Source organism: Lynx rufus, unplaced genomic scaffold, assembly GCF_022079265.1.
Source record: "Lynx rufus isolate CCGP_SWC_20201006 ecotype Redwood Valley unplaced genomic scaffold, mLynRuf1.p SCAF_9, whole genome shotgun sequence".
NCBI lineage: Eukaryota > Metazoa > Chordata > Mammalia > Carnivora > Felidae > Lynx > Lynx rufus.
In genome coordinates, this window is record NW_025814897.1 from 107,498,535 (window position 1) to 107,526,095 (window position 27,561).

The 27,561-nt window shown below is 39.5% G+C and overlaps 1 protein-coding gene across 1 annotated transcript in view; it reads left to right on the forward strand.

Annotated features, from left to right (window-relative positions):
- The window catches only part of LOC124505276 (reticulon-3), a 61,004-nt gene extending 33,690 nt beyond the window's left edge, over positions 1–27,314 (forward strand). The window contains exons 2-7 of the mRNA XM_047071177.1: positions 18,850–19,057; positions 20,940–21,078; positions 21,515–21,584; positions 22,798–22,844; positions 23,688–23,746; positions 25,180–27,314. Coding sequence (XP_046927133.1) covers positions 18,850–19,057; positions 20,940–21,078; positions 21,515–21,584; positions 22,798–22,844; positions 23,688–23,746; positions 25,180–25,225 — 569 coding nt within the window. The 3' untranslated portion in view covers positions 25,226–27,314. The remainder of the gene's footprint in view (positions 1–18,849; positions 19,058–20,939; positions 21,079–21,514; positions 21,585–22,797; positions 22,845–23,687; positions 23,747–25,179) is intronic.
- The last annotated feature ends 247 nt before the right edge of the window (positions 27,315–27,561 follow it).

Below are 27,561 nucleotides of genomic sequence, written 5' to 3' on the forward strand. Positions count from 1 at the left end.
TACCTAAGAAAATTCCTAAGCATTGAGAAATTAAGCAAGACACATTTACATAATCCATAGCTCAACGAAGAAATCACAAGAAAAAATTTTAAGTGCTTTAAACTGAAGTACAGTGAAAATACAGTGTATCAAACTTCTGGAGTGCAGTGCAGAAAGAAATTTATAGCTCTCAATGCTGATATTAGAAAAGAAAAATATCTATATTCAGTGATTTAAGCTTTCAATTCAAAAAGCTAGAAAAGGGGGCACCTGGCTGGCTGGCTCAGAGCACGCAGCTCTTGATCTCGGGGTTGTAAGTTCGAGCCCCGTGTTGGGTATAGAGATTACTTAAAAATCTTTTAAAAAGATGTTTTTTAAGCTAGAAAAAAGAGCAAAGTAGGGGCGCCTAGGTGTCTCTGTTAAGCATCTAACTTCGGCTCAGGTCATGATCTCATGGTTTATGAGTTTGAGCACTGTGTTGGGCCCTGTGCTGAGGAGCCTGGAGCCTCCTTCAGATTCTGTGTCTCCCTCTCTGTCTCTGCCCCTCCCCTGCTTGTGCGCCGTGTCTCTCTCTCTCTCTCTCTCTCTCTCTCTCTCTCTCTCTCTCTCTTTCTCTTTCTCTCAAAAATAAACATTAAAAATATTTTTTAAGTTAAAAGAAAGAAAATATCAAAAATAAGAGCGGAAATCAGTGGAATAAAAAACAAAATTAACAAAGCCAAAATTTAGTTCCTGGAAAAGATCAACAAAATTGATTTCTTGACTGATCAAGAAAAGAGCAGAACCAGATTACCAATATCAAGCATGAAAAAGGGATCACCACTTCAGATCCTACAGATATTAAAAGGATAATAGAATATTATGAATAGCTTTAGGCCAAGAAACTTATCAACTTAGATGAAATGGACAAACTCTTTGAAAAATACAACTTACTGAAACTAACACAGTTTCTATTAAATTCATTATCAAAAATCTGTCATGCAAAAAAAGTTCAGGGCCAGAGGTTTTACTGGGACTTTTTCAAGCTTTTAAGGAAAAAGGAGAGAACACTTTCCAACTCTTAGACAAGTATATAGTAATAGCAAAACTGGACAGAGACATTGCAAAGAAAATTATAGACTAATATCCCTCATGAACATAGTAAGATAAGAAATCTTTTAGAAAATGAGAATTCCTTAAAATATTAGCAGATCAAATCTAGCCGTGTATCAAAAGGTTAATACACCATGACTAAGTACAGTTTGTTCCAGGAATACAAGCCTGTATTAAGATTGGAGAATCAATCAGTGTAACTCAGAACATTAACATAATAGAAAAACTATGATTATTTCAGTCAATACAGAAAAGACATTTGAAAAACCTCAACATCCTTTTCCTGATCAAAATTTTCAGCAAACAAGGACTAGAAGGTAATCTCCTTAGTCTAATAAATGACATCTGTTGAAAACTACAGCTGACATCATCCTTAGTGCCAAAATAGTGAATGCTTTCCCCTTGAGATTGGGTATAAGGCAGGAGTGCTCACTCTCTTTGTATTCAGCATCACACTGGAGGTCCATCCTACCCATTGAATTATGACAAGAAATAGAAATAAAATGAATGAAGACTGGAAAAGAAGTTGTCAAACTGTCGTAGTTTACAGTTGACATGATTGTTTACATAGAAAATCCTAAGGAATTTGCAAAACAACTACTAGGACTAATAAGTGGATTTATTTAGCAAGGTTACAGGATATTAGGTTAATGCACAAAACTCAGTTTGACTTGTTATGTGCTGGCAGCAAATAATCAGGAAATGAAATTTTATTTTTTAAATTTCTTTCCCTCAGTTAAGACAGTATATATGTGTTACATTCAGCCACAAATGAAAACAGAATTAGTCCTGAGATATTTTGGCATTAAGTATATCAGTCCAGGGCAAAGGACCAAAAGGGACTGTTTTTATATGAGCAAGGTAGGCCTCTCAAAGGTGGTCGATATGATCAGATGACGATGGATGTTCTAGATCCGTTTAATCAAGCTCTAGAACGTAGGCATGCAGTCCAAAAAATTGTACCAGTATCCCTGGCCTCTGACTTTCTTCTCCTGTAGCTTCTGTGGGTGCACAAGCTAGTGGTTTACTTGGACCTCTGCCTCATCTTTCTTTTACACTTTAGTCTATAGCCTATGCATTTGCTTCTTCCTAACTTGGCTTTCATGGCACAGAGGTTTCTAAGAAGATGGTGCTAGGTCCGAGAGAGACTAGAAAACGACATATGTTTTAAAATATTTTTAAAGTTTATTTACCTTGAGAGAGAGGGTGCGCACAAGCGGGGGAGGCACAGAGAGAGGAAGAGAGAAACTCCCAAGCAGGCTCCAGCTGTCAGTGCAGTGCCCGACGCAGGGCTTGAACTCATGAAACCTTGAGATCGTGACCTGAGCCAAAATCAAGAATCAGATGCTTAACCAACTGAGCCACCCAAGCATCTCCAGAAAATGAAATTTTAAAACAATAGCATCAAAAGCATAAGATAGAAATAAATTTAACAAAAAAATTTGCAAGTCCTCTATATTGAAAACTGCAGAACTGCAAAGAAAAGCTTAAGAACTATCGAACAGGAAGGCCCTGCTATGTTCATGGGAGCCTCAGTATTGTTAGATATCAGTCCTACCCAGATTCATCAATGGATTCAATACAATTCAAAATCCCAGGAGAATTTTTTCTATAGAAATTAATAGAGTCGTTCCAAAATGTCTATGGAAATACACAGAACCTAGAAAATCCAAAGCAATTTTGAAAAAGAACAAAGTTGGAAGACTTGGAATACTCACTTTAAGACATTATAAAACTCCAGTAATAAAGACGATGTAGTACTTGCAAAAGAGTCAAAAAATAGATCTAAGAAACAAAATTCAGAAATAACAATTTGCTGCAAATTTAGGAACTTAAATCAACAATTTATTATCTCACAGTTTTCATGGATCACAAGTGTGGGCACAGGTTAGCTGAAATAAAGTGTGCTCTGAAAACACCAGATGTGAACAGGGTTGTGATCTTATGTGAGACTTGGAGTTCTCTTCACAGATTGTTGGCAGAATTCAGGAGGTTGTAGGGCCGGATCCCCATTTTCTTGCTTGCTGACTGGGGGCTGGGAGCCATCCTCAGTTCCTGGTCTCATGGCCCTCTCATCACATGGTAGCTTACTTCTTCAAAGTTTTCAGGAGAATTTCTCTCCAGTCTACTACCAGATCTTATGTAACTGAAAGATAAACACAAGAGTGACTACTATCCCGTCATATTTACAGGTTGTGCTCACATTGGGACATATGCAGGACATATATACAGGACATATACACCAATGGGCAAGAGTCTCTGGAACCATCTTAGCATTCTGTCTACCACAATCCCTACTTCACATGACATGAAAAATTAAAATGGATCAGAGACTTGAACATAGAAACTAAAACAGTAAAACTTTTAACAATAAAACTTTTAAAAGAAAGCATAAAATATCTTCACGACTTGGGGGTTTAGGCATAAGTTTATTGCACCATACAATGCACTAGCCATAAAATAAAAATTCGATAAATTAAACTTCAAAATTAAAACTTGCACATTAAAAGATGCCACTAATAGGCAAACCATTGACTGGGAGAAAGTATTAAAAAACATGTGTCTCATAAAGGATTAGTATCTAGAAAATACTACTATATTTTAACAATGAAAGGACAAACATTATAAAAAAAAACTGATTAGAAAAGATTCTGGCATTTCACAAAAGAAGACGTACAAGGGGCGCCTGGGTGGCGCAGTCGGTTAAGCGTCCGACTTCAGCCAGGTCACGATCTCGCACTCCGTGAGTTCGAGCCCCGCGTCAGGCTCTGGGCTGATGGCTCAGAGCCTGTTTCTGATTCTGTGTCTCCCTCTCTCTCTGCCCCTCCCCCGTTCATGCTCTGTCTCTCTCTGTCCCAAAAATAAATAAACGTTGAAAAAAAATTAAAAAAAAAAAGATGTACAAATGACCAATAATGCAATAAAAATGTGTTCAACGTGGGAGTCTTCACATAATTAAAATAAGATATCATTGCACATTCACCTGAGTGGCTGAAACTAAAGACTGACAACACCTAATGTTGGCAAGGATTTGGAACAACTGAGACGCTCATAAATTATTGGTAAGAATGTACAAATACTTTGGAGAAAGTTGGTCAGTTTCTTAGCGACCCTAAACGTGCAGCTACCCTATGAGCTTGTAACTCCCCTGTAGAGAAATACAAATATATTCATACAAAAACTTGTTATGTTCATAGCAATTTTATTCATCATAGCCCAAAACTGGAAATAGCTAGTGGCCCATCAACAAGGGAGTAGATAACCTGTGATACAGCTAGTTATCTTTTGATACTTGTGGCAATATGGATGAATCTCCGAAATTATGCCAAGTGAGAGAAACAGTGCAAAAAAGGTCATACTGCATGATTCCTTTTAGGTGTAATTATAGAACAAGCAAACTGGTCTATGTAGGAAAAAGAATCAGAGCACTTGTTACATCTTGGGATGTTGGCTGCAAAGAAACATGAGGAAACTTTCTGGGGTGATGATAATGTTCTGTAGCTTGATGGAGTTAATTAGGTGTACGCATGTCTCCAAAATCAGTGAATGTGTTATGTATTTCGGCATAAATTTTATATCAAAAGAAAAATAAACATTGAACTTCAGTTCAAGCTAAATAGATTCGTGGACAAAAGCATTTGGGTCTGTCTTTGACAAATAGTTTTGTGTTACTCGGTGATCCTTCTGTGCCATTTTGAAGGGAAGGGAATGTCTTTGGTTAAGGGTAAATCTGTAGCAGGGCAGACTATTAACCCGTTTTAGCAGTCACAAAATTTGAATCTACTCTCTTTTGCAACTCAAAAAGTGGCTTCATTTATTATTGTGAGCTATTAATGTAAGATAAAATAATCAGTGTGAACATATCTCTGCATTTTTCTTTACATCAATAATTGTTCATACCAAAAACTTAATTACCTGTTTCCCTTTTATTAATGTACAGTTTCCCACTTGTGGTCACAAAGCCTCGCTTATTTTTTTTTTTTCTTTCAGCCACATTTCAGTTTGCTTAGAGATACATACTTACAAATTTTGAAAAACTAATGCATGGAACATAGGAAGAGTTGTACAGATTCTTGAGTTGGAAGTTTTTTTTTTTTTTTAATATTTATTTATTTTGGAGAGAGAGAATGTGAGCAGGGTAGGGGCAGAGAGAGGGAGACACAGAATCCAAAGCAGACTCCAGGCTCTAAGCCATCAGGACAGAGTCCAACACGGGGATTCAAACTCATGAACCATGACATGAGATCATGACCTGAGCCAAAGCCAGATGCTTAACCATTGAGCCACCCAGGCACCCCAAGGAGGTTTATTCTTCAAAATGAAGTTAAAGCTGATTAACTGCTAAAACTTAAAATTTCTTAACCATTTACTCCTTTTCAGAATAAGCATTTCAACAGCCTTTCTTCTAAGGTGTATACTTTGGAGGGTGGATCGAAGTCAGTTGACCTTTGGGAATGGCTGAAGTTAATCAAACCAAGAGCTTTTCCCAAATTGAGTAATAAAAATCAATAGGTAGGGACTCAACAAGGTTTGCTGTTCTCACTTGGATGGACAGGTACCGGTTTCTTTTTCCTTAGCCTTGAGCTAACCATTGGGAGTGTTAGTGCCCTCTTTTGGTGTAAGGAGGGTACTGCAGCTGGCATCCTTAAATAATATGTGCGAGCAATAGACATCCTTTTGTGTTTTATTTTTTTTAATTTTTCAAAAAAATTTTAAATTTATTTTTGAGAGAGAGCACAAGCAGGAGGGGGAAGAGAGAGAGGGAGACACAGAATCCAAAGCAAGCTCCAGGCTGAGTTCTCAGCACAGAGCCTGATGCAGGGCCTGACTCATGAACTGTGAGATCGTGACCTGAACCGATTTGGACGCTCAACTACTTGAGTCACCCAGGAGCCCCCATTCTTTTAGGTTTTTAAAGTAAAATAATATGGTCACATTACAGAATATTTGGTAAGTTAAAGGAAGGATTCACTCATAATTCTACCCAAATATAAACATCCTTGATGAATTCAGGCATTCTTTGTCAAATGCTTCAACTGCCGTTAGTAAAATAATTAAGATAACTGAGCAGTGAAGTAAATATATTTACAGTTATAAAAAGAGGTTGTATTGAGGCACCTGTGTGTCTCAGTTGGTTAAGTGTCTGACTCTTGATTTTGGCTCAGGTCATGATCTCACGGTTCGTGAGTTCAAGCCCTGTGTCGGGTTCTGTGTTGACAATATGAGCCTACTTGGGGTTCTCTTTCTCTCTGCCCCTGCCCTGTTCATGTGTGTGCATGCATGCACGCTCTCATAGAGAAGAATAAATTAGTTTTAAAAAACTTTAGATCAGGGGTGCCTGGGTGGCTCAGTCAGTTGAGTGTCCAACTTCAGCTCAGGTCAGGATCTCGCAGTTCGTTAGTTCGAGCCCCGCGTCGGGCTCTGTGCTGACAGCTCAGAGCCTGGAGCCTGTTTCACATTCTGTGTCTCCCTCTCTCTGCCCCTTCCCTGCTCATGTCCTGTCTCTCTCTGTCTCTCAAAAATGAATAAACGTTAAAAATAAAAAACCTTTAGATCAAAAATAGAAATTTTTAAAGAGGTTGGATTATGTATTGAAATATTATGTATTGAAATAAAAAGCATAATTCATACAGCACAAGACTTTCAAGTAGAGACAACTAGAAAAAAATTAAGAATTTTTCAAATGAAAATAAATGTTAGGTAATGTTATATTAAAGTTGTAACCTGAAAAGTAAGGAAACAGTGACTTTGCACTTTTGAGAACTTTTGGCTTTCATTTTTCCAGTACCTATTAAACTGGCTTAGGTCACTACTCTTTAGGACTTTTGGAAAAGGCCAGCCAGAGCTTCATTCTGTCTCTGTAAGATAGAGGACTAAAGTAGCACTTTGTTAGTCCATCGGCTCTCAATTAAGATCTTACTCCACTGTGGATAGATTCAAGAAGGTAGACCTTGTCAGGCATTGGATGTAGGGAATGAGGGAGAAGGAAGAGTGAGTCCTATTTCTCAATCTCTGTCTTGAGTAGACATTCCACTAGGTGCTTAGTGGGATCTCATTGTAGTTTTAATTTGCATTTCCCTAATGACTAATGGTGTTGGGCATTGTTTCATGCGTTTACTTGCCATCCATGTATCTTCTTTGATGAAAGATCTGTCCACATTTTTGACTAGTTTATATTGTTTTGTTTGCTTTTGAGAAAATTTATATATACATATTCTGGATGCAAGTTGTTTAGATAGAAGTCAAATATATACTTTGCAAATACTTTCTAGTGTGTGGCTTTTATTCTTTTAACGTCTTTCAAAAATAGCAGAATAAACTTTTAAAAAAAGGGTGCCTGGGTGGCTCAGTTAAGTGTCCCAACTCTTGATTTCGGCTCAGGTCATGATCTCCCAGTTGGTGAAATTTTCCCACGTTGGGCTTTGTGCTAACAGCACAGAACCTACTTGAGATTCTCTTTCCCTTTCTTTCTGCCCTCCCCTGCTTGCTTGCTTGCTCGCTCTCTCTAAAAATAAACTTTAAAAGAAAAAGCAGAAATTTTTAATTTTGGTGAAGTACTGTTTATCATTTTTTCTATTATATGTCATATGTTTATTGTTATATATAAGAAGTCTTTCCTAAACCAAAGTTTTCTTCTAGTAGTTATATGGACTAGATTTTACATTTAAGTCTGATCTTTTTCTGTTAATTTTTGCATATCGTGAGATACTGATCAAAGTTTGGAGTTTTTTGCATGTGGGCATCTATGTGCAACACTATTTGTTGAAAATTCTCCACTGATTGATTTTGCAACTTTGTCAAAAAATAATTTGTTCATATACGCCTTGGTCTATTTTTGGACTTGGTATACCATTCCATTCCTCTTGTCTCAAAGTCATTGCTACACCATCTTGATGATGATAGTTTTATAGAGTCTTGAAATCAGATAGTGTTAATCTTCCAACTTTGTTCTTTTTCATAGTCAGTTTGGCCTTTCTAGGTCCTTTGACTTTCCATAGGAATTTTAGTATCACTTTGTCCATATCTACAAAAATACCTTCTAGAATTTTGATTGCAATTCTATCGAGTTATAGATAAACTTGGGGACAATGAAGAGTTTAGCAATTTTGAGTTTTTTAACCCATGAAAACAGGATCATTTTCCATTAATTTAGGTCTTCATTAGTTCCTCTCAACAATGTTAAATATTTCAGTGTATGGATCTTAATACATCTTTTGTCAGATTTGTCATGGGGTATAGCTCAGTGGTAGAGCATTTTGACTACCTCTTTTGTCAGATTTACATTTAAGTATTTTATATTTTCATGCTATTTAAAGTAGAATTTTTAGCTCAATTTCTGGTTAATACATGGAAATACATGTATTTACATGGAAATATACATGGAAATATAGTTGATTTTGTATATTGACTCTATATTTTGCAGATTTGTTAAACTCACTTATTCTAGCAGCTTTTTGTAAATTGCATCAAATTTTCTAAATAGGCTATATGCCATCTGTGAATGGTAGTTTTAATTCTTTTCCGAGTTGAATGCCTTTTACTTCTTTTTTTTTTTTTTTTTTACTTACTATACTGGCTAGAACCTCTAATACAGTGTTCCATAGAAGAAGTGAGAAAGAACATTCTTGCCTCTTTTTATGAAATATGTTAGCTCTAGGTTTCTTATAGATTCTCTTTATCAAGTTGAGGAAATTCCCTTCTATGACAGTAGTTTGCAGCTACTTGAAAGGTTGTTGAAATCTTGTAGAAAGGTTTTATTAGAGAGGATATTGGATTTCCTTAATTGCCTTTTTCTGTATCTTTTGAGATGGTCATATGGTATTCTTACTTAGTTTTAGTTTATCAATATGGTGAATTATATTGAATGACTATGAATGTTAAACCAATCTTGCATGTTCCTGATAAATCCCACTTGGTCTTAGTGTATTCTTTTTATATATTGTTGGGTTTGATTTGGTAAAACTGTGTTAAGAAATTTTTGCATCTATGCTCATGAGCAATATTATTGCTCTGTGGTTTTCTTGTAATGTCTCTGTATAGTTTTGGAGTCTAGGCAGTGCTGGCCTTATAAAATGTGTTGGAAAACATTACCTTCTCCTCATTTCTCTGGAAAATTCTGTGTGGAATTGGTATTATTTCTTGATAATGTTTGGCAGAATTCCCCAGTGATGCATCTGGACCTAGAATTTTCTGTGTGGGAAGCATTTTATTTATTTGTGTTTTATTTCTTCAGTAGGTATAGAACTAGTCATTTTATTTTCTGAGTGAACTTTGGTAGTTTGTGTCTGTGGAAGAATTTGTCCACTTTAAGTTATCTAATTTATTGGCATACTGTTGTTCCTAATATTCCTTTATTATCCTTTTAATGTCTGTAGAATCTGTAGTGAAGTCACCTCTTATTCTTGGTATTGGCACTTTTTGTACATTTTTACCTTTTCTATTCCTTTCCTTTCCTTTCCGTTCCGTTCCGTTCCTTTTCTTTCCTTAAGTGTATTTATTTTGAGAGAAACAGAACATATGCATGGGACAGAAAAAATGCTCAGCAGGCTCTGTGCTGTCATGACAGTGTAGGGCCTGATCCCTTGAACCCTGAGATCATGACTTGACCCGAAATCAAGAATCAGACACTGAACTGACTGAGCCACCCAGGCGCCCCCTTTCACCTTTTCTTGATCAATCTAGATAAAGTTTTATCTGTTTTATTGATAGTCTCAAAGTCTTTGCTTTCATTAATTTTCTCTGTTGTTTTTCTGTTACCTGTTTAATTGATGTCTGTTCTGATTTTTTATTATTTCCTTTTTTCTGTTTACTTGGTTCAGGTTGTCCTTTTTCTAGTTTTTTGAGACTGCAGCTGAGATCACTGATTTGTCATCTTTCTTCTTTTCTAACATAGGCACTTTTATACTATGTATTACTTTAGTTGGATCCCACAAGTTTTGATTTTCATTCAGTTCAGAATACTTCTTAATTTTTTTTTCAACGTTTATTTATTTTTGCGACACAGAGAGACAGAGCATGAACGGGGGAGGGGCAGAGAGAGAGGGAGACACAGAATTGGAAACAGGCTCCAGGCTCTGAGCCATCAGCCCAGAGCCCGACGCGGGGCTCGAACTCCTGGACCGCGAGATCGTGACCTGGCTGAAGTCGGACGCTTAACCGACTGCGCCACCCAGGCGCCCCAGTTCAGAATACTTCTAATTTCCCCGTTGATTTCTTTGATTCATGGGTTGTTTAGAAGTGTGTTGTTTACAAATATTTGAGATTCCCCCAATATCTTTCTTTACCAATATCTTTTGTTATCATTTCTAATATAATTACCTTGTAGTCAGAAAACATAAAGGTGACTTGAACCCTTTGAAATGTATTGGGACTGTTTCATGATCCAGGGTTTGGTTTATCTTGGTGAATGTTCCACATGTACTTGAAAAGAATATATATTCTGCTGTTGTGTGGAGTGTTCTATAAATGGCCAGAAGATCAAATTGGTTAATAGTGTTTAAGTCTTCTGGGTTTTTTTGATTTTCTGTCTACTTGTTCTACCAATTATTGCGAGAGGGGCGTTGAAATCCTAAACTGTAATTGTGGATTTGTCTTGTGTTTGTTTGTTTAACACCCTTAATGAGGTATAATTCCAATACTATACAGTCCATCCATTTAAAGAGGATAACTAGGGCCACCTGGCTGGTTCAGTTGGTTAAGCATCTGACTTCAGCTCAGGTCATGATCTCACAGTTCGTAGGTTTGAGCCCTGCATCAGGCTCTGTGTTAACAGCTGCAAGCCTGGAGCCTGCTTCGCATCCTGTCTCAGTCTCTTTCTGCTCCTCCCCCACTCACACACAGTCTCTCTCACTCTCAAATATAAACATTAATTTTTTAATTTAATTTTAAAAAGTGTACAACTATATGTTTATCACTATCCAATTTTAGAATATTTTAGTCCCCCCCCCACAAGAAAGAAACCCCATACTCATTAGCATTCATTTCCCATCTCCCGCCACTACAGCCCTAAGCAACTAATCTACTGTCTGTCTCTCTAGATTTGCTTATACTGGATGTGTTACATAAGTGGAATCATGCAATATGTGCTCTCTTGTAATTGGCGTCTTTCACTTAGCCTAATGTTTTCAAGTTTGAGCCAGTTCGTAGCAGGTAGCATTAAGAACTTCACTTCTTTTTATTGCCAAACAGTAATTACGTTGTGTGGGTATATACTGCATTTTATTCATCTGCTCATCAGTTGATGGACATTTGGATTGTTTCCACTTTTTGGCTATTATGAATTATGCTTCTGTAAATATTGGTGTACTCAAATTTTTGTGTTGTCATATGTTTTTATTTCTCTTGAGTGGAATTGTCGGGTCATATAATAACTCTATGTTTAACTTTTTGAGGAACCGCCAAACTGTTTTCCATAGTGGCTGTGCCATTCTTCCTTCCCACCAGGAATGTTTGAGGGTTCCAATTTCTCCACATCCTTGCCAGTATTTGTTACTGTATCCTTTATTATAGCTGTCCTAGTGGGTTCATTGTGGTTTTGGTTTGTATTTCCCTAATGACTACTGATGTGTGTAGCATCTTTTTATGTGATTATTGGCCATTTGTATATCTTTGGAGTAATGTCTATTCAGATCCTTTATTTTTCGGTTGGGCTATTTTTTAATTATTGAGTTATAATTCTTTATTCCTACCATATTCTGGACACAAATACCTTATCAGATACATAATTTGCAAATGTATTCTTTCATTTTGTGAGTTTTCTTGCCACTTTCTTGGTACTGTTTATAGAACAAAGGTTTTTAATTTTGATACAGTCCCAGCTTATCTGTTTTTTTCTTTTGTCACTTGTGCTTTTGGTTGAGAAATCATTGCCTAACCCAAGATCACAAAGATTTACTCCTGTTTTGTTTATCTTTTGATTTATCTTGGTGAATGTTCCACATGTACCAGAAAAGAATGTGTATTCTGCTGTTGCTGTGTGGAGTATTCTATAAATGTTGATGTAAATGTTCTATAAATATTTAAAAAATAAGCTTTTATCTTAATTCTAGTTAATTAACATAACAGTGTTATATTAGTTTCCGGTGTACGATACGGTGACTCAACAGTTTATACAACACCCTGTGCCCATCACAGGTGCACTCCTTCCTTAATTTCCATCACCTATTTAACTCCTATTTTCTTCTAAGAGTTTTAAGACAGTTTCTCACTTTTCTAAAACAACCATTTATCTTCTTCTCTTGTCCCCACCTCAGCTGAAGTCCTCAGCACCTTTTTTGTTGAGAAACTGGAAGCATTCAGAAAGAAATCCCTCTTCTTGCGATCTTCATGTCTATGGATGAGCCTGTGTCTCTCCTCATCTTCTTCACTGTGTGGTTCTGACAAGGGTCCGTCCCTTCACCTGGGTTCTGGATCGCTATCCCTCCCTTCTGAACTTCGCTTCTTCTGCCCCCCATCTTCAACCTCTTCCTGCTTGTGTCTGCGTATAAACATGCTTGAGTGCTTCCCGTCTTTAAAGAGCTGACCCTTGGTTCCAAATGCCCCACTCCCCTTTGCAGCCAAACTTCTCAGACATTTCCTCTCACGCTGCCTCCACGCCTCACCACTGCTTCCTCTGCTCTTCCCTCCAATTGCTCCTTCCCGTCACTCCGCTACACAGCTTTCGTCAGATCACCAGCTGTCTCCGTGTTCCAAATCCAGGGTTACTTTTTTCCTTATTCGAGCTTGGCAGAATTAGCCAGTTTCCACACCTCCTCCTCAGAGTACTCCTCTCTCCACTTCTGTAATCCCATACTCTTCCTAATCCTCCCCTACCTCCCTGGTTGTTGCTTCTGTTCCCATTCCCTAGCTCCTCTAGTTTTATTCAATTACGAAATACTGGAGTACCATAGAATTAAGACCTGGGCCTTCTTCCCTATCCATATGAGGTAACCTCATCCATTTTCATGACTTTTAAATATTATTTGTGTGCTAGTGACTTCCAAATGTGTCTCTGGCTCAGACCTACTTTGTGTGTTGCACACTGGTAGATCTGACTGCTTTCTTTAATAATGGTATCTCTAAACATGGATCCCCAAATTAATTTTTTTTTTCAACGTTTATTTTATTTTTGGGACAGAGAGAGACAGAGCATGAACGGGGGAGGGGCAGAGAGAGAGGGAGACACAGAATCGGAAACAGCCTCCAGGCTCTGAGCCATCAGCCCAGAGCCCGACACGGGGCTTGAACTCAAGGACTGCGAGATCATGACCTGGCTGAAGTCGGACGCTTAACTGACTGCGCCACCCAGGCGCCCCTGTGGATCCCCAAATTAACATGCTCTGTACTCTGCTCTTCCTCACCTCAGTGAATAACACTATAGCCATCCATTTGTGCAGACCCCAAACCTATGTGTCACCCATATTTCTTCCCGGTGTCATCTCCCACATCCTGTCACCAGGTTTTCCCTGTTCTACCTCCAAACCGTAGCTCATGTCTGTCCACTCCTCCATCCTGACTGCCCCCATCCTAATCTAAATGACAACCATCTTGCATTTGAACATCCATGTTAGCCTTCTAGGGAGTCTCTCTGCCTGCACTTTTGCCCCACCCTTTTCTATATGGTAAAAGCGTTCTTCTTCTTAAAATACAATATATCATGTTATACCCCTGCTTGACCTTTAGTGGCTCCCATTTCACTTGAAGTTAAAATCCATGCTGCTTACCTTGCTCTGTGAAAGTGCTCCATGATCTAGCCCCTGCCAGTCTCTCCAGCCTTGTCACACCATTCCTCTGGCTTTTTGCATGGCCAGCTCCTTCTCATTTTTCATACCTCACCTTTCATGGCAGTCCTCAGAGAGGCTTCTCCTGACCAGTAGCTTCAGTCATGCCTGTGTGCACACCATTATTCTCATCGTGGCACAATGGATTCATATCCTTATGGGTCTCTGGTACAAATGACACTTACCTTGTTTGTTATTCATGCCTCTCCCCCCCCCCCCCCGGAAACTAAGTAAGGTTCTTGTTTGCTTTGTTCACTGCTGTATTATATTCCCAGTTCTTAGTGCTTTGCCTGGCACATGGTGGGCACTTAATTAAAGCTTGCTGAAAGAAGAGAGGAATGGGAAAGGAAGGAAAAGAACACATTAAAAATAAAGAATTCCCAGGACGCCTGGGTGGCTCAGTCAGTTAAGTGTCCAACTTCAGCTCAGGTCATGATCTCATGGTTCGTGAGTTCAAGCCCTGCGTCGGGCTGTGTGCTGACAGCTCAGAGCCTGGAGCCTGCTTCGGATTCTGTGTCTCCCTCTCTCTGTGCCCCTCCCCTGCTCATGGTCTGTCTCTCTCTGCCTCTCAATAATAAATAAATGTTAAAAAAAAATTTTTTTTAAATAAGGAATTCCCTGCTTTACTTTTTTTTAAGTCTGTTTATTTGAGAAAGCATAAGTGGGGGAGGAGGAGAGAACGAGAGAGAGAGAGAGAGAGAGAGAGAGAGAGAGAATCCCAAGCAGGCTCTGCTCTGTCAGCACAGAGCCTGACGAGGGGCTCAAACTCATGAAACCATGAGATCATGACCTGGGCCGAAACCAAGAGTCAGATGCTTAACCAACTGAGCCAGCCAGGCGCTCCAGGAATTTCCTGCTTTAAAAAGTTCTATACTGAAGTATTAAGAGCAGATTCATGAAAGTAGGAGGGAGAAAGAACATTTTATGGAACTAAACCATTGCAGCTTCTTGGTGCCTTCCTGATTGCGCAGCAAACACTGAAACCCAGTATGAGGGCTTCACCATTTTAAACTTTTGGCAGCTGCCTCATTTCTTCCCTTTGTCCTCATGTGTTTCATCCTCCTAACTCTTCCTTGAGGATCAGAGGGCAGCATTTCCAGATGTACCACGTTCCTTTCGTTAGTATTGTATCCTCAGAATCCAAGTCCACCGTACTTGATAGGATCTAGGTGCAGGAACTGGGCCTCTCATAGATTGAGAGAGATTATCAGGACACAAATGCAAACTGGTTATTAGCTTAGCCCATGTTTTAAGCATTCAATAACAGATCTGAAGAGCTGCTGTAAATAAAGTGATCTGTGCTCTGAAGAAAAATAAAGCAGAATAAGGAGATGGACCGTGATCAAAGGAAGGGGAGGTTAGGTAGGGTGTGCATTCTGGGGGAAGTAGCCCATGAACCAGGACCCAAAAGGGAAGGAGCAAGTCACGTGAAGTTGTGGAGGAAGAGCATCCCAGACAGGTTTGAGGTATTAACCAGCTTATGCTAACTTCCCCTCTGTTATCCCCTGCCGTTAATCAGTGTGTCCCTTTTCCAGACCAGACCGTAATTCTACCATTGATTATAAGGCCCAGCCCAGGGCCTTCTATACTATTGTGCAGATTATATACTGCACACCTCTAGGGGGCACCACTCACATATGTTATTGCAGGTTTAAATGTTTCTTATGCCAGTTTTCCAGCAGATGGCAGTAAGGTTCATGAGGACAGGGTGGCTTTTGTTCATCTAGGTTTGCATATAGGCTAGTGTCATTAGCCCTCTTTCCTTCTGTGATGCATATGCATCCAGGTCTTTTTCTCTCTGGGCTCCAGTCTTATCCTGTAAGCTTTTCTTTCTTTTTTCTCTTTCTTTCAAACATTTGAAACTTAAAAAAATATATTTTTTAACGTTTATTTATTTTCGAGACAGAGACAGACCATGAACAGGGGAGGGTCAGAGAGAGAGAGAGAGAGAGAGACACAGAATCCGAAGCAGGCTCCAGGCTCTGAGCTGTCAGCACAGAGCCCGACGCGGGGCTCGAACTCATGGACCACGAGATCATGGCCTGAGCCGAAGCTGGACCCTTAACCGTCTGAGCCACCCAAGCACCCCTCAAACATTTGAAACTTAAAGAAATGCACGTATAGTACAAAAAACTCCCATATAACCTGCGCTCTAGTTTACCAGTTGTTAACATTTGCCTACTTTTGCTTTATCACTGCGTCCCTCTCTCCATAGGAGAGCTGGTTGCAAACATCCTGCCCCTTTACACCCTGACTTTGGAATGTGTGTGGGGGGGGGGGTTTTGGTTGTTTTTATTTTTGTTTTTTTGAGCAAGAATTTTGTTTTACATAGCCGCAGTACACTTACCAAATTTAGGAAATTTAACACTGATACAATACAGTTAACCCTTGAACCTCACAGTTAACGGGCTCTGACCTCCATGTAGTTAAAAATTCACATATAACTTTTGACTCTCCAAAAACTTAACTACTAATAGCATACTATTGAGTGGAAGCCTTACCAATAACATAAATAGTTAACACATATTTTGTATGTTATGTGTATTATATATTGTATTCTCACAATAAAGTGAGCCAGAGAAAAGAAAATGTTATTAAAGTCAAAAGGAAGAAAATACATTTACAAGTACTATACTGTATTGGGAAAAAAATCCATATGTAAGTGACCCATGCAGCTAAAACATGTGTTGTTCAAGGGTCCTCTGTACTTTTATCAGTTACGTAATCCGCAGTCAAATTTTGTCTATTGTCCCAGAGGTGTCCTTTATAGCTATTTTTACCCCTTTATCCAGCATTCAGTCTTTGATCACATTTGGATTTATGCTTTGAAACCGCCTCACTGTATTTTAATTTTTGTTATCTTTTATTGAAGTACAATTAGCACACAATGTTACATTAATTTCAGGTGTACAATATGATCCAGCAATTCTGTACATTACTCAGTACTCATCACAATAAGTGTACTCTTAATCCCCTTCACCTGTTTCACCCATCTGCCTCACCCCCTCCCCTCTGACAACCACCAGTTTGTTTTCTGTATTTAAGAGCCTTTTTGTTTGTCTCTTTTTTCTTTGTTCATTTCTTTTGTTTATTAAATTCCACATATGAGCGAAATCATATGGTATTTTCCCTTTTATGTCTGACTTACTTCACTTAGTGTACCCTGTAAATCCATCCATGTTGTTGTAAAATCCTCAATCTTAGTTTGCTGTTTTCTTACTAGATTGAGGTTCTGTGTTTTTGGCAAGAGTATTGTAGAAATGATGTTGTGTCCTCCGTGCATTACACCACGAGGCACATGGCCTGTTTGTTCCATTCCTAAGCATTCTATGTTGAAACTGTACTTGTGGTCTTAGGAACTGCATGTATGTACTTGGATGCTGACTGTAGGAATCCAGCTTAGTATTTGCTCTCATAAGAAGGCAGCACTCTCTTCAGCTTTCCTGTCCAATCAAGTGAGCCTGACTTGCCTCCCAACTCTTCCTTTGCAATGTCATTACCTGGGACTCTCGGCTTCCCATCAGGAGTCATAATACCTCTTATTTCTCCTAGTGTCACATCCCTCGGCTGGAATCTCTGAACCAGTGATTACTTCTTCTGTACAATCAGCAAATCTTTAGTGTGAACGTTACAAGTTAGGTTCCTTTGGCTCTGGCAAGGTTAGGCTTCAGAGGAGAGTATTGTGTTTGAAGATGGGAAGAACTAGGTACCAGGGGGCCCACTTGAACAGATTCAAGTTCATTTTACCCTCAATCACAGTCTTCCAGGCCTACCGTATTTTGATTGTAGTTAAAATTTGAGTGTTTATTGTGTGTCATTTACAGTGCTAAGCATTCTACTGCATTAGCCTTATATAGTCCTTAAAACAACTCTAAGAACTAGATACTACTTTCTTTATTTTACCAAAGAAAAAATAAAGGTTTAGAAAGGTCAGTTAAGACAATACAACTAAAAATTACCAGGACTCTAAACTCCTATCTCCAATTCCAAAGCCCTTACTGTTCTTTATAAACAGAAGAATCCTACAGTAGGGCCATTAGTGTTGAAATTAACCTTCACAGATTGAAATTCAAATGTAGTGTCATTGCTAGATAGGAGATCATTGCTAGCCACTTTTACACACATATTTTGAGGTGTCTGTAAATAGAAGAACTTAGCTTTTTGCAATTTGGATGTCCCCTGCCGGAAGAGCCACTTGCCTAAGACAGCCTTGGTTTATACCTATTTCATAACAGTTATTAATAGTGGCCCCATTCATTTGCAGAGGTATTGGGGTTTTTTTCCAATTTTTTTAATGTTTCTTTATTTTTGAGAGAGAGACAGAGCCTGAGTTGGGGGAGGGACAGAAAGAGAGGGAGACACAGAATCAAGAGCAGGCACCAGGCTCTGGGCTCGAACCCACAAACCATGAGATCATGACCTAAGCAGAAGTCGGACACTTAACTGACTGAGCCACCCAGGCGCCCTCAGAGCTATTATGGTTTAGATAATGATACGGTCCCCTGCCCATAATCCTTCCTGAGTTCTCTTCAGATTAACAGAGAGACTGGTATATTTCGTTGTAACTAATGCTAATAGTTTGGTTTGTTTTTATCCATCACTCTCTCTGGCCCGGCCCAATTTACACATTAGCTTTGGTTTTACAGTGACCAAACTATAATTTATTGGCATGGTTTGCTTAATTTATTCAACAGTTATCAACACTTTATCACACTTGCTGTACATCCTTTCTGCTGAAACATTTAAAGAAAATGACACTTTACCCCATTGTACTTCAGTAGCCATCTCTAAAAAAATAAGTTTCTAGTTTTTATGAACCTGTCCAGAAACCACAGGAACCTTTTGCAGTGTGGATCATCACTTCTGATATAATTTGGTTTTCATGTATCAGGTTCTCTTAAAGAAGGGTGTGCCTGCAATTGCATGCTAGTATGATGCTTCTCAGGTATGCAGGACACAGCCAAAGAGCGGTGCTGGCCACGTGGCCGCATGTAACCTATGTTTCCTTTTCTTTCGGCAGTGCACGATCTGATTTTCTGGCGAGATGTGAAGAAGACTGGGTTTGTCTTTGGCACCACACTGATCATGCTGCTCTCCCTGGCAGCCTTCAGTGTCATCAGTGTGGTTTCTTACCTCATCCTGGCTCTTCTCTCTGTCACCATCAGCTTCAGGGTCTACAAGTCTGTCATCCAAGCTGTACAGAAATCAGAAGAGGGCCATCCATTCAAGTGAGTTGAAGTATCACAAGTAACACTGTAAACTTTAGGGAGGGGGTTTGCTGAGGCCGGTCAGGTCTGTAATTCAAACCTGACAGAGTCAAGAATTATAGGGCCTAATGCAGCTGATCACTTGCATGAACCATCACCTAAAAACCTGTCACTTAAAAAGTGGCCAAGAACTTTTTGACAAACTTACACTTTAAGGACAAAGAAGACAGTCTAAATTCCTGAGCAGGGTAGAGAGAGCAGGGCCTCCAGGACAGCACTCAGTTACATGGAGTCCCGAGGACATATTTAAGCTTCCACGCAGCTAAATCTTAAAGCAACTTTGAAGTCTAGATTCTGAGCCTGCACTCTAGGCGATACCAGAATTTGATGTGTTTGCTCTTAGTTTTGTTACTGATTTCCTTTTTAATTTTCCTTTAGTTTTCTTAATACCAGGAGCAGGTCTTGATGAGATCAGTAGGTCATGCATTTTTAGAATCCACTTGCTAGCTTTCCTCATTGTGCTGTGATTTTAACAAATATTTTCCTCACACTTTTCCTTTTGAAAATCTTAGTCTGTAAACATTTTTAACATTTGCAAACAACGTTTTTTTTCAAAACCCCTCTCTTATAAGGAAAGAAACTCTTCTGTGACCTCTCAGGACTGTGACAGAATAGGTGTCTGGCTGCAGCTCTGGTCCTTTTATTTTCTCTTAGTGAAAATAGAACAGATAATTTAAACTGTATGCGGCATTAAAAAAGTTATTGCAGGTTAGTTTTAATAAATCAGTAGGTGTTCAGTGAGTGAATAAATTTTACTGTTTTGCCACAAGCTCAGCTGTCTTAGCAGGGTTTTCCTCTTTTGCATGACAGTGTCGTGGATTTTAAATGTGTATTGCTAAGTTGTATGAATTACAACATCCAGTTTTTGTTATTTTCGTATTTGGTTGTACATATTTTCCTGAATACAAAAAGTAAGCATGCCTGTTCCTTTTCTATTTTTCGAAGACTGTAGGCTCTTTAAGGCAAAAGCAGCCTTCTCTTTCCTGATGTGCCCAGCACATAGCAGAGGGTCTGATACTCAGTAGGCACTCAGTAAGTACTGAGTGAATGAACAAGTTAGGAGCACATGGTTACGTGTCAGTTCTGTAGTACATCTGGAAACAGATGGAAACAAACCCAGGTCTTTCTGCCTTTTTCTTCAGTCGTTTACCCTAGTAAACTCAGTATCTGCACCTTCCTTTTTGTTAACAAATACTTTACAATGCCTCCTTTATCATTTTCAAGTGAGATTCATAGGTATCTACAAACAAAATTTCAAAAATAGACTATAATTATAGTATAAAGGAGTAAGATAAGCTATTCATAATAAAATAATATGTATCTAGTCAATATTAAACTGCTTGGACATGACTACACGCACAAAATAAATACAGACATCAGGAACTTGCAGTTAGATGTATAATCTCCAGTACAGAGGTAATTTTTCAAAATAGTAAAGCATCTCAGTAAAGTTTAGCATGAACAAAATTCAGTATTAAAAAATTCAGGATGTGTTAAAACTATGGGGAAAATACCTTGTTTTTATACGTTCTGGGCTTTTGATAATTATAAATGGGTTCACGCCTTCATGAATATCCTGTGAGGCAGTGAAAGTTACGCAGGACATAGGACAACTCTTTATTGTGTAAGTACATCCCACACTTTGCAGACATCTGGCATCTCTGCCCCTGCCCACTGAAGGACAAAGGTGTCCTCTCCTCACCCCGTGACAGCAAAAAATGCCCCTACAGATTTCCAGAATGCGCCCTTGGGGGGGTATCGTGCTCTAAAGAACTGCTCTCCTAACAGAAAGAGATCTTCTTTTTCTTGTCAAATGTATGACTGTTGTTTCTTCTTCTGGAAGAGCCTACCTGGATGTAGACATTACCCTGTCCTCAGAAGCTTTCCATAATTACGTGAACGCTGCCATGGTGCACATCAACAGGGCCCTGAAACTCATCATTCGTCTCTTTCTGGTGGAAGATTTGGTTGACTCCTTGAAGGTTAGTTGTTTCTACAGCTTTTGGTGGTTAGACTGAGGAGAACCAGGGACTAAATTATAATTCAGAAGAAAAACAGTAAACAGGGTTTCCTCACACACAAAAATAAATGTATGCTTCTTGTCTCCTGTATTTGGGACAGAAGTGAAATGGGGATAGGAGTCAAGAGGAAGGGTCTCCTGCACCTGAAGAACTTCAGAACAAGGAGAATGTAATTGGCAGAAATACAGTTACAGTCTGAGCTTAAGAGAACTACAGAATTGTCTGATGCATCCTTCAAATGTATGGTGCAAATGAAGTAACCCTCATTTTGAAATTACTGATGGTATACATCACTGAATTTATGCAGACTTAATTGGCAAGACGAGAATGGCATCAGTTAACCGAAATTTTACATTATGATTATTCCTGCTTAACCCTCTGATGTTGGCTTTCCCAGCTGGCTGTCTTCATGTGGCTGATGACCTATGTTGGTGCCGTTTTCAATGGAATCACCCTTCTGATTCTTGGTAAGGTGACAAGGAAAATGTCTCCATGCTCTTGGAAGTACAGTTAGCCATTGAACAACACAGGTTTGAACTGCATGGATCATAACACTTAAACGTAGAATTTTTGCAGTGCAGTATTATTTATAAATGTATTTTCTCTTAGGATTTTCTAACATTTAGTCTTGTCGTAAGAATACAGTGTAGAATACATACAGCATACAAAATATGTGTTAATTGACTGTGTTCTCAGTAATGCTTCTGGCCAACAGTAGGCTGTTAGTAAAGTTGGGGGTGAGGGATCAGCGGTTGTATGCAGATTTTCGACTGCACGGGGTATCAGTGCCCCTAATATCCACAGTGTCAAGGGTCATCTGTGATTGGTAAAAGTAGGAGCAAAGAGAATGCCCAGCGTGTCTCTACTCTTTGCACACGGCCCAGCCTTTAACATCCATAAACGTTGAACTGGATGTTGAAAGAACCTCTGTTTGTGGCCACAGGTTTATTGAAAGATCCCAACTATAAAGAAGTATCAAAACAGAAGTAAAGGAGAGTTGTCTACATTTGGTTTAAATATGGGGATCTTATAAAAATCATTTTCGGGGCACCTGGCTGGTTCAGTTGGTTAAATGTCTGATTCTGGATTTCGGCTCAAGTCATGATCTCATGGTTCATGAGATCAAGCCCCCGTGTCAGCACAAAGCCTACTTGGGATTCTTTCTCTCCCTCTCTTTCTCTGCCCCTCCCCCCTCTCAAAAATAAATATTTTTTAAGAAGAAATCATTTTCATAATTTGGAAATTATTTGTAATACAAAGAAGGCAGGCAGCCTGTGTACCTATAGCTAACTGTCCTTTTTTTTTTTTTTTTTTTTAACATTTTATTTATTTTTGAGACAGGGAGAGACAGAGCATGAACAGGGGAGGGTCAGAGAGAGGGAGACACAGAATCTGAAACAGGCTCCAGGCTCTGAGCTGTCAGCACAGAGCCCGATGCAGGGCTCGAACTCACGGACCGCGAGATCATGACCTGATCCGAAGTCGGCTGCTTAACCAACTGAGCCACCCAGGCGCCCCTATAGCTAACTGTCCTTAATTGAGGGCTCTAGGTAGGATTTCTCATATTGAAGATTCAGGTTTCCCTGTATTTCCTGAGGAAAAATGGTGTGTATTACTTGAGTCTTGGGTCTTTTTGACTGCCTCACATTATACCTGCCGTGTCCTGTGATTCTCTTACAGCTGAACTGCTCATTTTCAGTGTTCCAATTGTCTATGAGAAGTACAAGGTAAGCACGTATCTGTTTTGAATCGGATAAGCCTATTGATTATGACTAGTTTCAGTTCACGTTTTAGGCATCGAAAGTTTGGAGCAACCATTTTCTAACCCATTTCTGCAGTCTGATTTTATAAGTCAGGAGCCTATATGAAATTGGTAATAGTGGTTTCCTATACCAAGAAAAACTGAATGTTGAGGAGAGAAAAGGGTAGGAAGGAGACTTATTTTTGTGCCTTGCTGTGTCTTTCAAGTTTTAATCAGGTGAATGCATTATCTGTGCAAAAAACTAAGTTGGAAAAAATGCTTAAGTAAATAAAAGCTGGTATCTGGAAAGAAATTTAAACTGTCAAGGCTATTATGGGAATCCCATCGGTGTGGAAAGATGTTTGCATTGTGGAATGCCGTGTGCAGAGCCTTGGTGGATGTGAGAAGGTTTTTCTTTGTAGGTTGTCATCCATCAACAGACTTTATTTATGCCTTTTGGTATTAAATGAATTAGTCTTACGTGGGAGCCAAAACACGTTTGTGATTACAGAGGATAGATTAGACTGTTTCTAGTATTCAGAAAATGCTTTACTCCAGTGTCTCTAAAGGAAACACCTAGCAAGTAAGACCTTAGCAAAAGAAATGAGTGATTTTTACTTCCAACAGAGTATGAGGTGTTTGTGGCATAATTTAAATTCTGAAACCTTAAGTTTTTAAAATATATTTTTTTAAACGGGGCATTTTCATTTCGCAGAGTATGCATTACTATTTTTTTTTTTTAATTATTAAACTGGACAACAGAACGTTGCCTTCAGGGAAATTGTTAATCTGTGTGTTGCCGTAACTGAGTCTCTTTCCTTCCTTAAAGACCCAGATTGATCACTATGTTGGCATCGCCCGCGATCAGACCAAGTCGATTGTTGAAAAGTAAGTATGCTTAAGTTCCACATTTTATTATGGCATGTGTGTTTTTCCCCAATTAATTTTAGCTTCCTCTGTAAAATACTGACTCAGAAAGTAATTTTCACCCTGAAGAAAAAATGTTGGTTAATAGTTTGATTTTATTAGAAATTATTTCATCTGCTTCCTTAAAAAAATATCCTTTGTGTCTTAGACTAAAAAGAATCAATGGAATTAGAACCTTTGCCTTTTTGAATTGGCCTTTAAAGGTTTGTGGTTGCCAGCTCACATGCATCTGTTTTCACATGTATCAATTTTAAGCCAAACTCTTCCCTCTCTTTTCAGAAATGAGAGATTTACTAAAGAAGTGACTCAAGGTGCAAAGCTACCTCTTTTCTAAAACTACCAAATCCCCGTTTTCTGTTTTCTTAAACCCATTTAATATTAAAATCAAGTTAGTAATAAAATACTGGTAGACATTTTTATGACTCCCTCTATCAAGGAACCATTTGGGGTTTTTTGGAGCTTTTTAAATGACTTACAGTAAACACTAAGGAACCCATACTTTTAATTAAAATATTAACATTTTTCCATATTCAGACATTTTAGAAACAAAACATCAAAAGCAGTTGTTTCTCTTTTGTGCTCTCCCCACCCCCAGTTCCAGTCCCTTTCATATCCCAGATTTTAGTGCTTTTTCTAGTTTCGATAAGTGGAAGCCGACTCTGTGCACACAACTTGGGCTTGATGCCAGGGTCTTTACTTGCTCTTTCGCTTTTTTAGGTATACATTGGAGCTAAAACCAGGCAAGGACAGTTAGCACAAATATGTATCTGGTTGCTGTTCACTCCTCATTGGGAAAGATGGTCATAGCTTAGCTTTTAAACCTGATGTCTTGGTTAGTCCCTGCTGGAGTGGCTTTGACATTGGTTGAGAGGTGTGTGAATGACCTTAGTGATGGGTAACCTTGATGCACAAAATAAAGGGTAGCTCTGGTGTCTGGTGAGGGGCTGGGAACCGTCGCCTGCTCCTGTCGTCTTTTTATATGTCACCTTGACCTTTGACTCTCGGTTCCTTTGGGGCACTAGTGGGTAACCTCGCATTCCCAGAGAAATGGGCTCTTGCACTGCCGGTGTGGAGAACATAGGCATTATGCCCAGATACCCCTTATTCTCCTCTGGAACCCCCAGGGAAGGAGCCAGGAGGTGCAAGCAGTGAAAGAGGACAGGGAGCTGGCATGGTGGCGGGGAGAGGGGATAGATCTTTGTGGACCCCTCAGCTCGTCCCGGACCGGCCTCGGCCCCTGCCTCTTTTCATCCAGAGTAAGCCTGTTGGGAATGGGAGGGTAAGTTTCCACAGTGCTCCAGCAAGTTCAGGACTGTCTTCCGGTATCACTATTAAAGTAAAAACCTAGAACCAATGTCTGTCTTTTCACCTTCTTTTTTTTCTTTCTTCAATAGGATACAAGCAAAACTCCCAGGAATCGCAAAAAAAAAGGCAGAATAAGTACATGGAAACCAGAAATGCAACAGTTACTAAAACACCACTTAATAGTTATAACGTTATTACTTGTACTATGAAGGAACGTGCTCAATGTCAGCTCGAGCCTGCATTCCAAGCTTCTTTTTCTTAATTTGGTGTTTTCTCCCCTCCTTTCCCTTTACCCTCAGTATCAAGCACAAGAATTGTTGGACTTAAAAAAGAACTGATATCTTAGGACCCAAAAGAATAAAGAAAGAATCTAATAGGGTAAATCAGTACCTTAATGGTGGTGGGGCTTTTACTTGGAGCTTGAAAGGGGAGAGGTTGGAGGTCAAGGAGAAAATGAAAGATAAAGCACTGCTCTTGGATTCTGCTATCCAGTGTTCAAGGACTAGTCTTACGCAGCTTCCCGTCAGTTTTACCCTTATTTTTAAGTTAAATGATTAACTTATGAGGAAATTATCCGGGGACAAGAGTGGGATTCCTTCCCACGGGTCTTTGGCAGCTCTCTGACCCCATCTTCCTGCCCCACAGTGTGAGCGGCTGCTCCTAACATTCCTCTTCTTCACGTAATGATAGAACTTTCAAGTCTATGAATAACTTGTAGGTGATAGTGTGCATTCCTGATTCCCAGAATGCCATCTGGTAACCGGGGTTGGAACCGGAAAGTGGGACTGTGAAGGCCCTCCCTCTCCCGCTCATCCCTAGAAAGGAAAGTTCCCGCCATTTGGGAGGGTGGTGTCTGTGTCGTTTCTTGTGGGCACCAGTTCTGAGCTTTAGTTTGAGAACTCATTCCTGAATGTGCTTTCCTCCTCCTTCCCTGCCCACCTCACCTCGAGTTTAATAAATATGGTTGTACTTTTCTTATTATGAAATAAATGTCTGTAACTGCTGTAAACTTGTTAGAGAAAAAAAATAATCTGCATGTGGGCTCCTCAGGTGTTGAGTTATTGTAATCCTGTCTCAGTCCATGGGGGGGAAACATTCTCAAGAGGTGAATACAGAAACAAAAGGCCTTTTTTGCTTTTGTCTTTTCTCTGCAGCTTCCTCCTTCCCATGCCACATCCTTACCCCGTGCTCGTCATCTTACCCTAAGCACCAAAGCCAAGCTGGCTTGAGAGGAGATTGTGTGTGTCTGTGGTGGAGAAGCCACAGGTTAGTGTAAGGAAGTGCATTCTGTGGTTCACAGGAAGCTTTGACTTTGAGGCTAGCTCACGGGTGTGTGTTATAGTTTGAGGCTCCTTCGGCTTCAGGCGCATGAAATGTCTTAGCGCCTCTGCCATGGCCCAGGGTGCTCCTTCTGAGAGTGCTTTCCCCGAAGCGTTAGGTAAAGGCGACCAGGCAGGGCCAGCTTGTGTTGATGGACTCCGTGCACAATTGAAAGCTAACAGAACAACCCAGACCGACATCAGATGGAGGGCGATCAGGAATCTGATTCCTGTTGAGACCGATCAGTGTCTTTGTCCCCTTCCAACATGAAAATTCGGTCACCTTGAAAGAAAAGTCGTCTGAGCTCCTTCAGGTTGTAAACTCCTAGTCATGAGGGAATGTGCGCTGGTGACTTTAAAGTAAGGGCTATAGTGTTTGACGGTCCCAAAGCAGTGCAACTCTGTAGAAGGTAGTGGAAATTTTCTTTCTACTGTTTTGGAGAAGTTACTTCAGCATTTAGATGGGTAAAAGGTACCCTTGCCTTACTCCATTTTCCTGTTTTCTTAGCCCTCTTTCCTTTTGAACTTTTAAGCTGATTTCATGTCGGAGTCAGAAACATATTCTCCATCCTATCTTATGCCCTCCCAGGAAGTCAGTGCACTGATCAACTTTTTGGGCTTCCCCTCCAAAGGACCCTCTTCTGCACTGGAAGCCTCCACACCTAGCTGTTTTGTTTTGTTACTGCTGTATTTAGGTAATTGGACAGATCTTTGTGCCACACAGGAGTTTTTTGTTTTTTTTTTTTCTTAAGAAAAACCCATAGGTGAAATATTACTAATGAAACTGTGTGTGCGTGTATGTGCGTGCAACATAAAAATACAGTAGCACCTAAGGAACTTGAATCTTGGTTCCTGTAAAACTGCAAATTGATGTGTTATTAATAAAAAAATTGGAAGAAAAAAAACACAGTGACTGCGGTGTCGTTCTGCTAACTTTATTCTTTATACACAGTTTGGGTAAAGTAAGAACCAGGCTTCCACCAGCCCCCATCCCCACTCCACTTTTGAGGCTTTAAAAAGCACCTACTAGTTGATACTGGTCATAGTTCCCAAGGTTGCGGAATTTCCATAGTAGAGCAAAGCTGTGCATTTGGTTTCTGAAAGATCACGGAGACCCTCTGAGAGGTGACCTTAGGAAGATGAGGAGTGGGA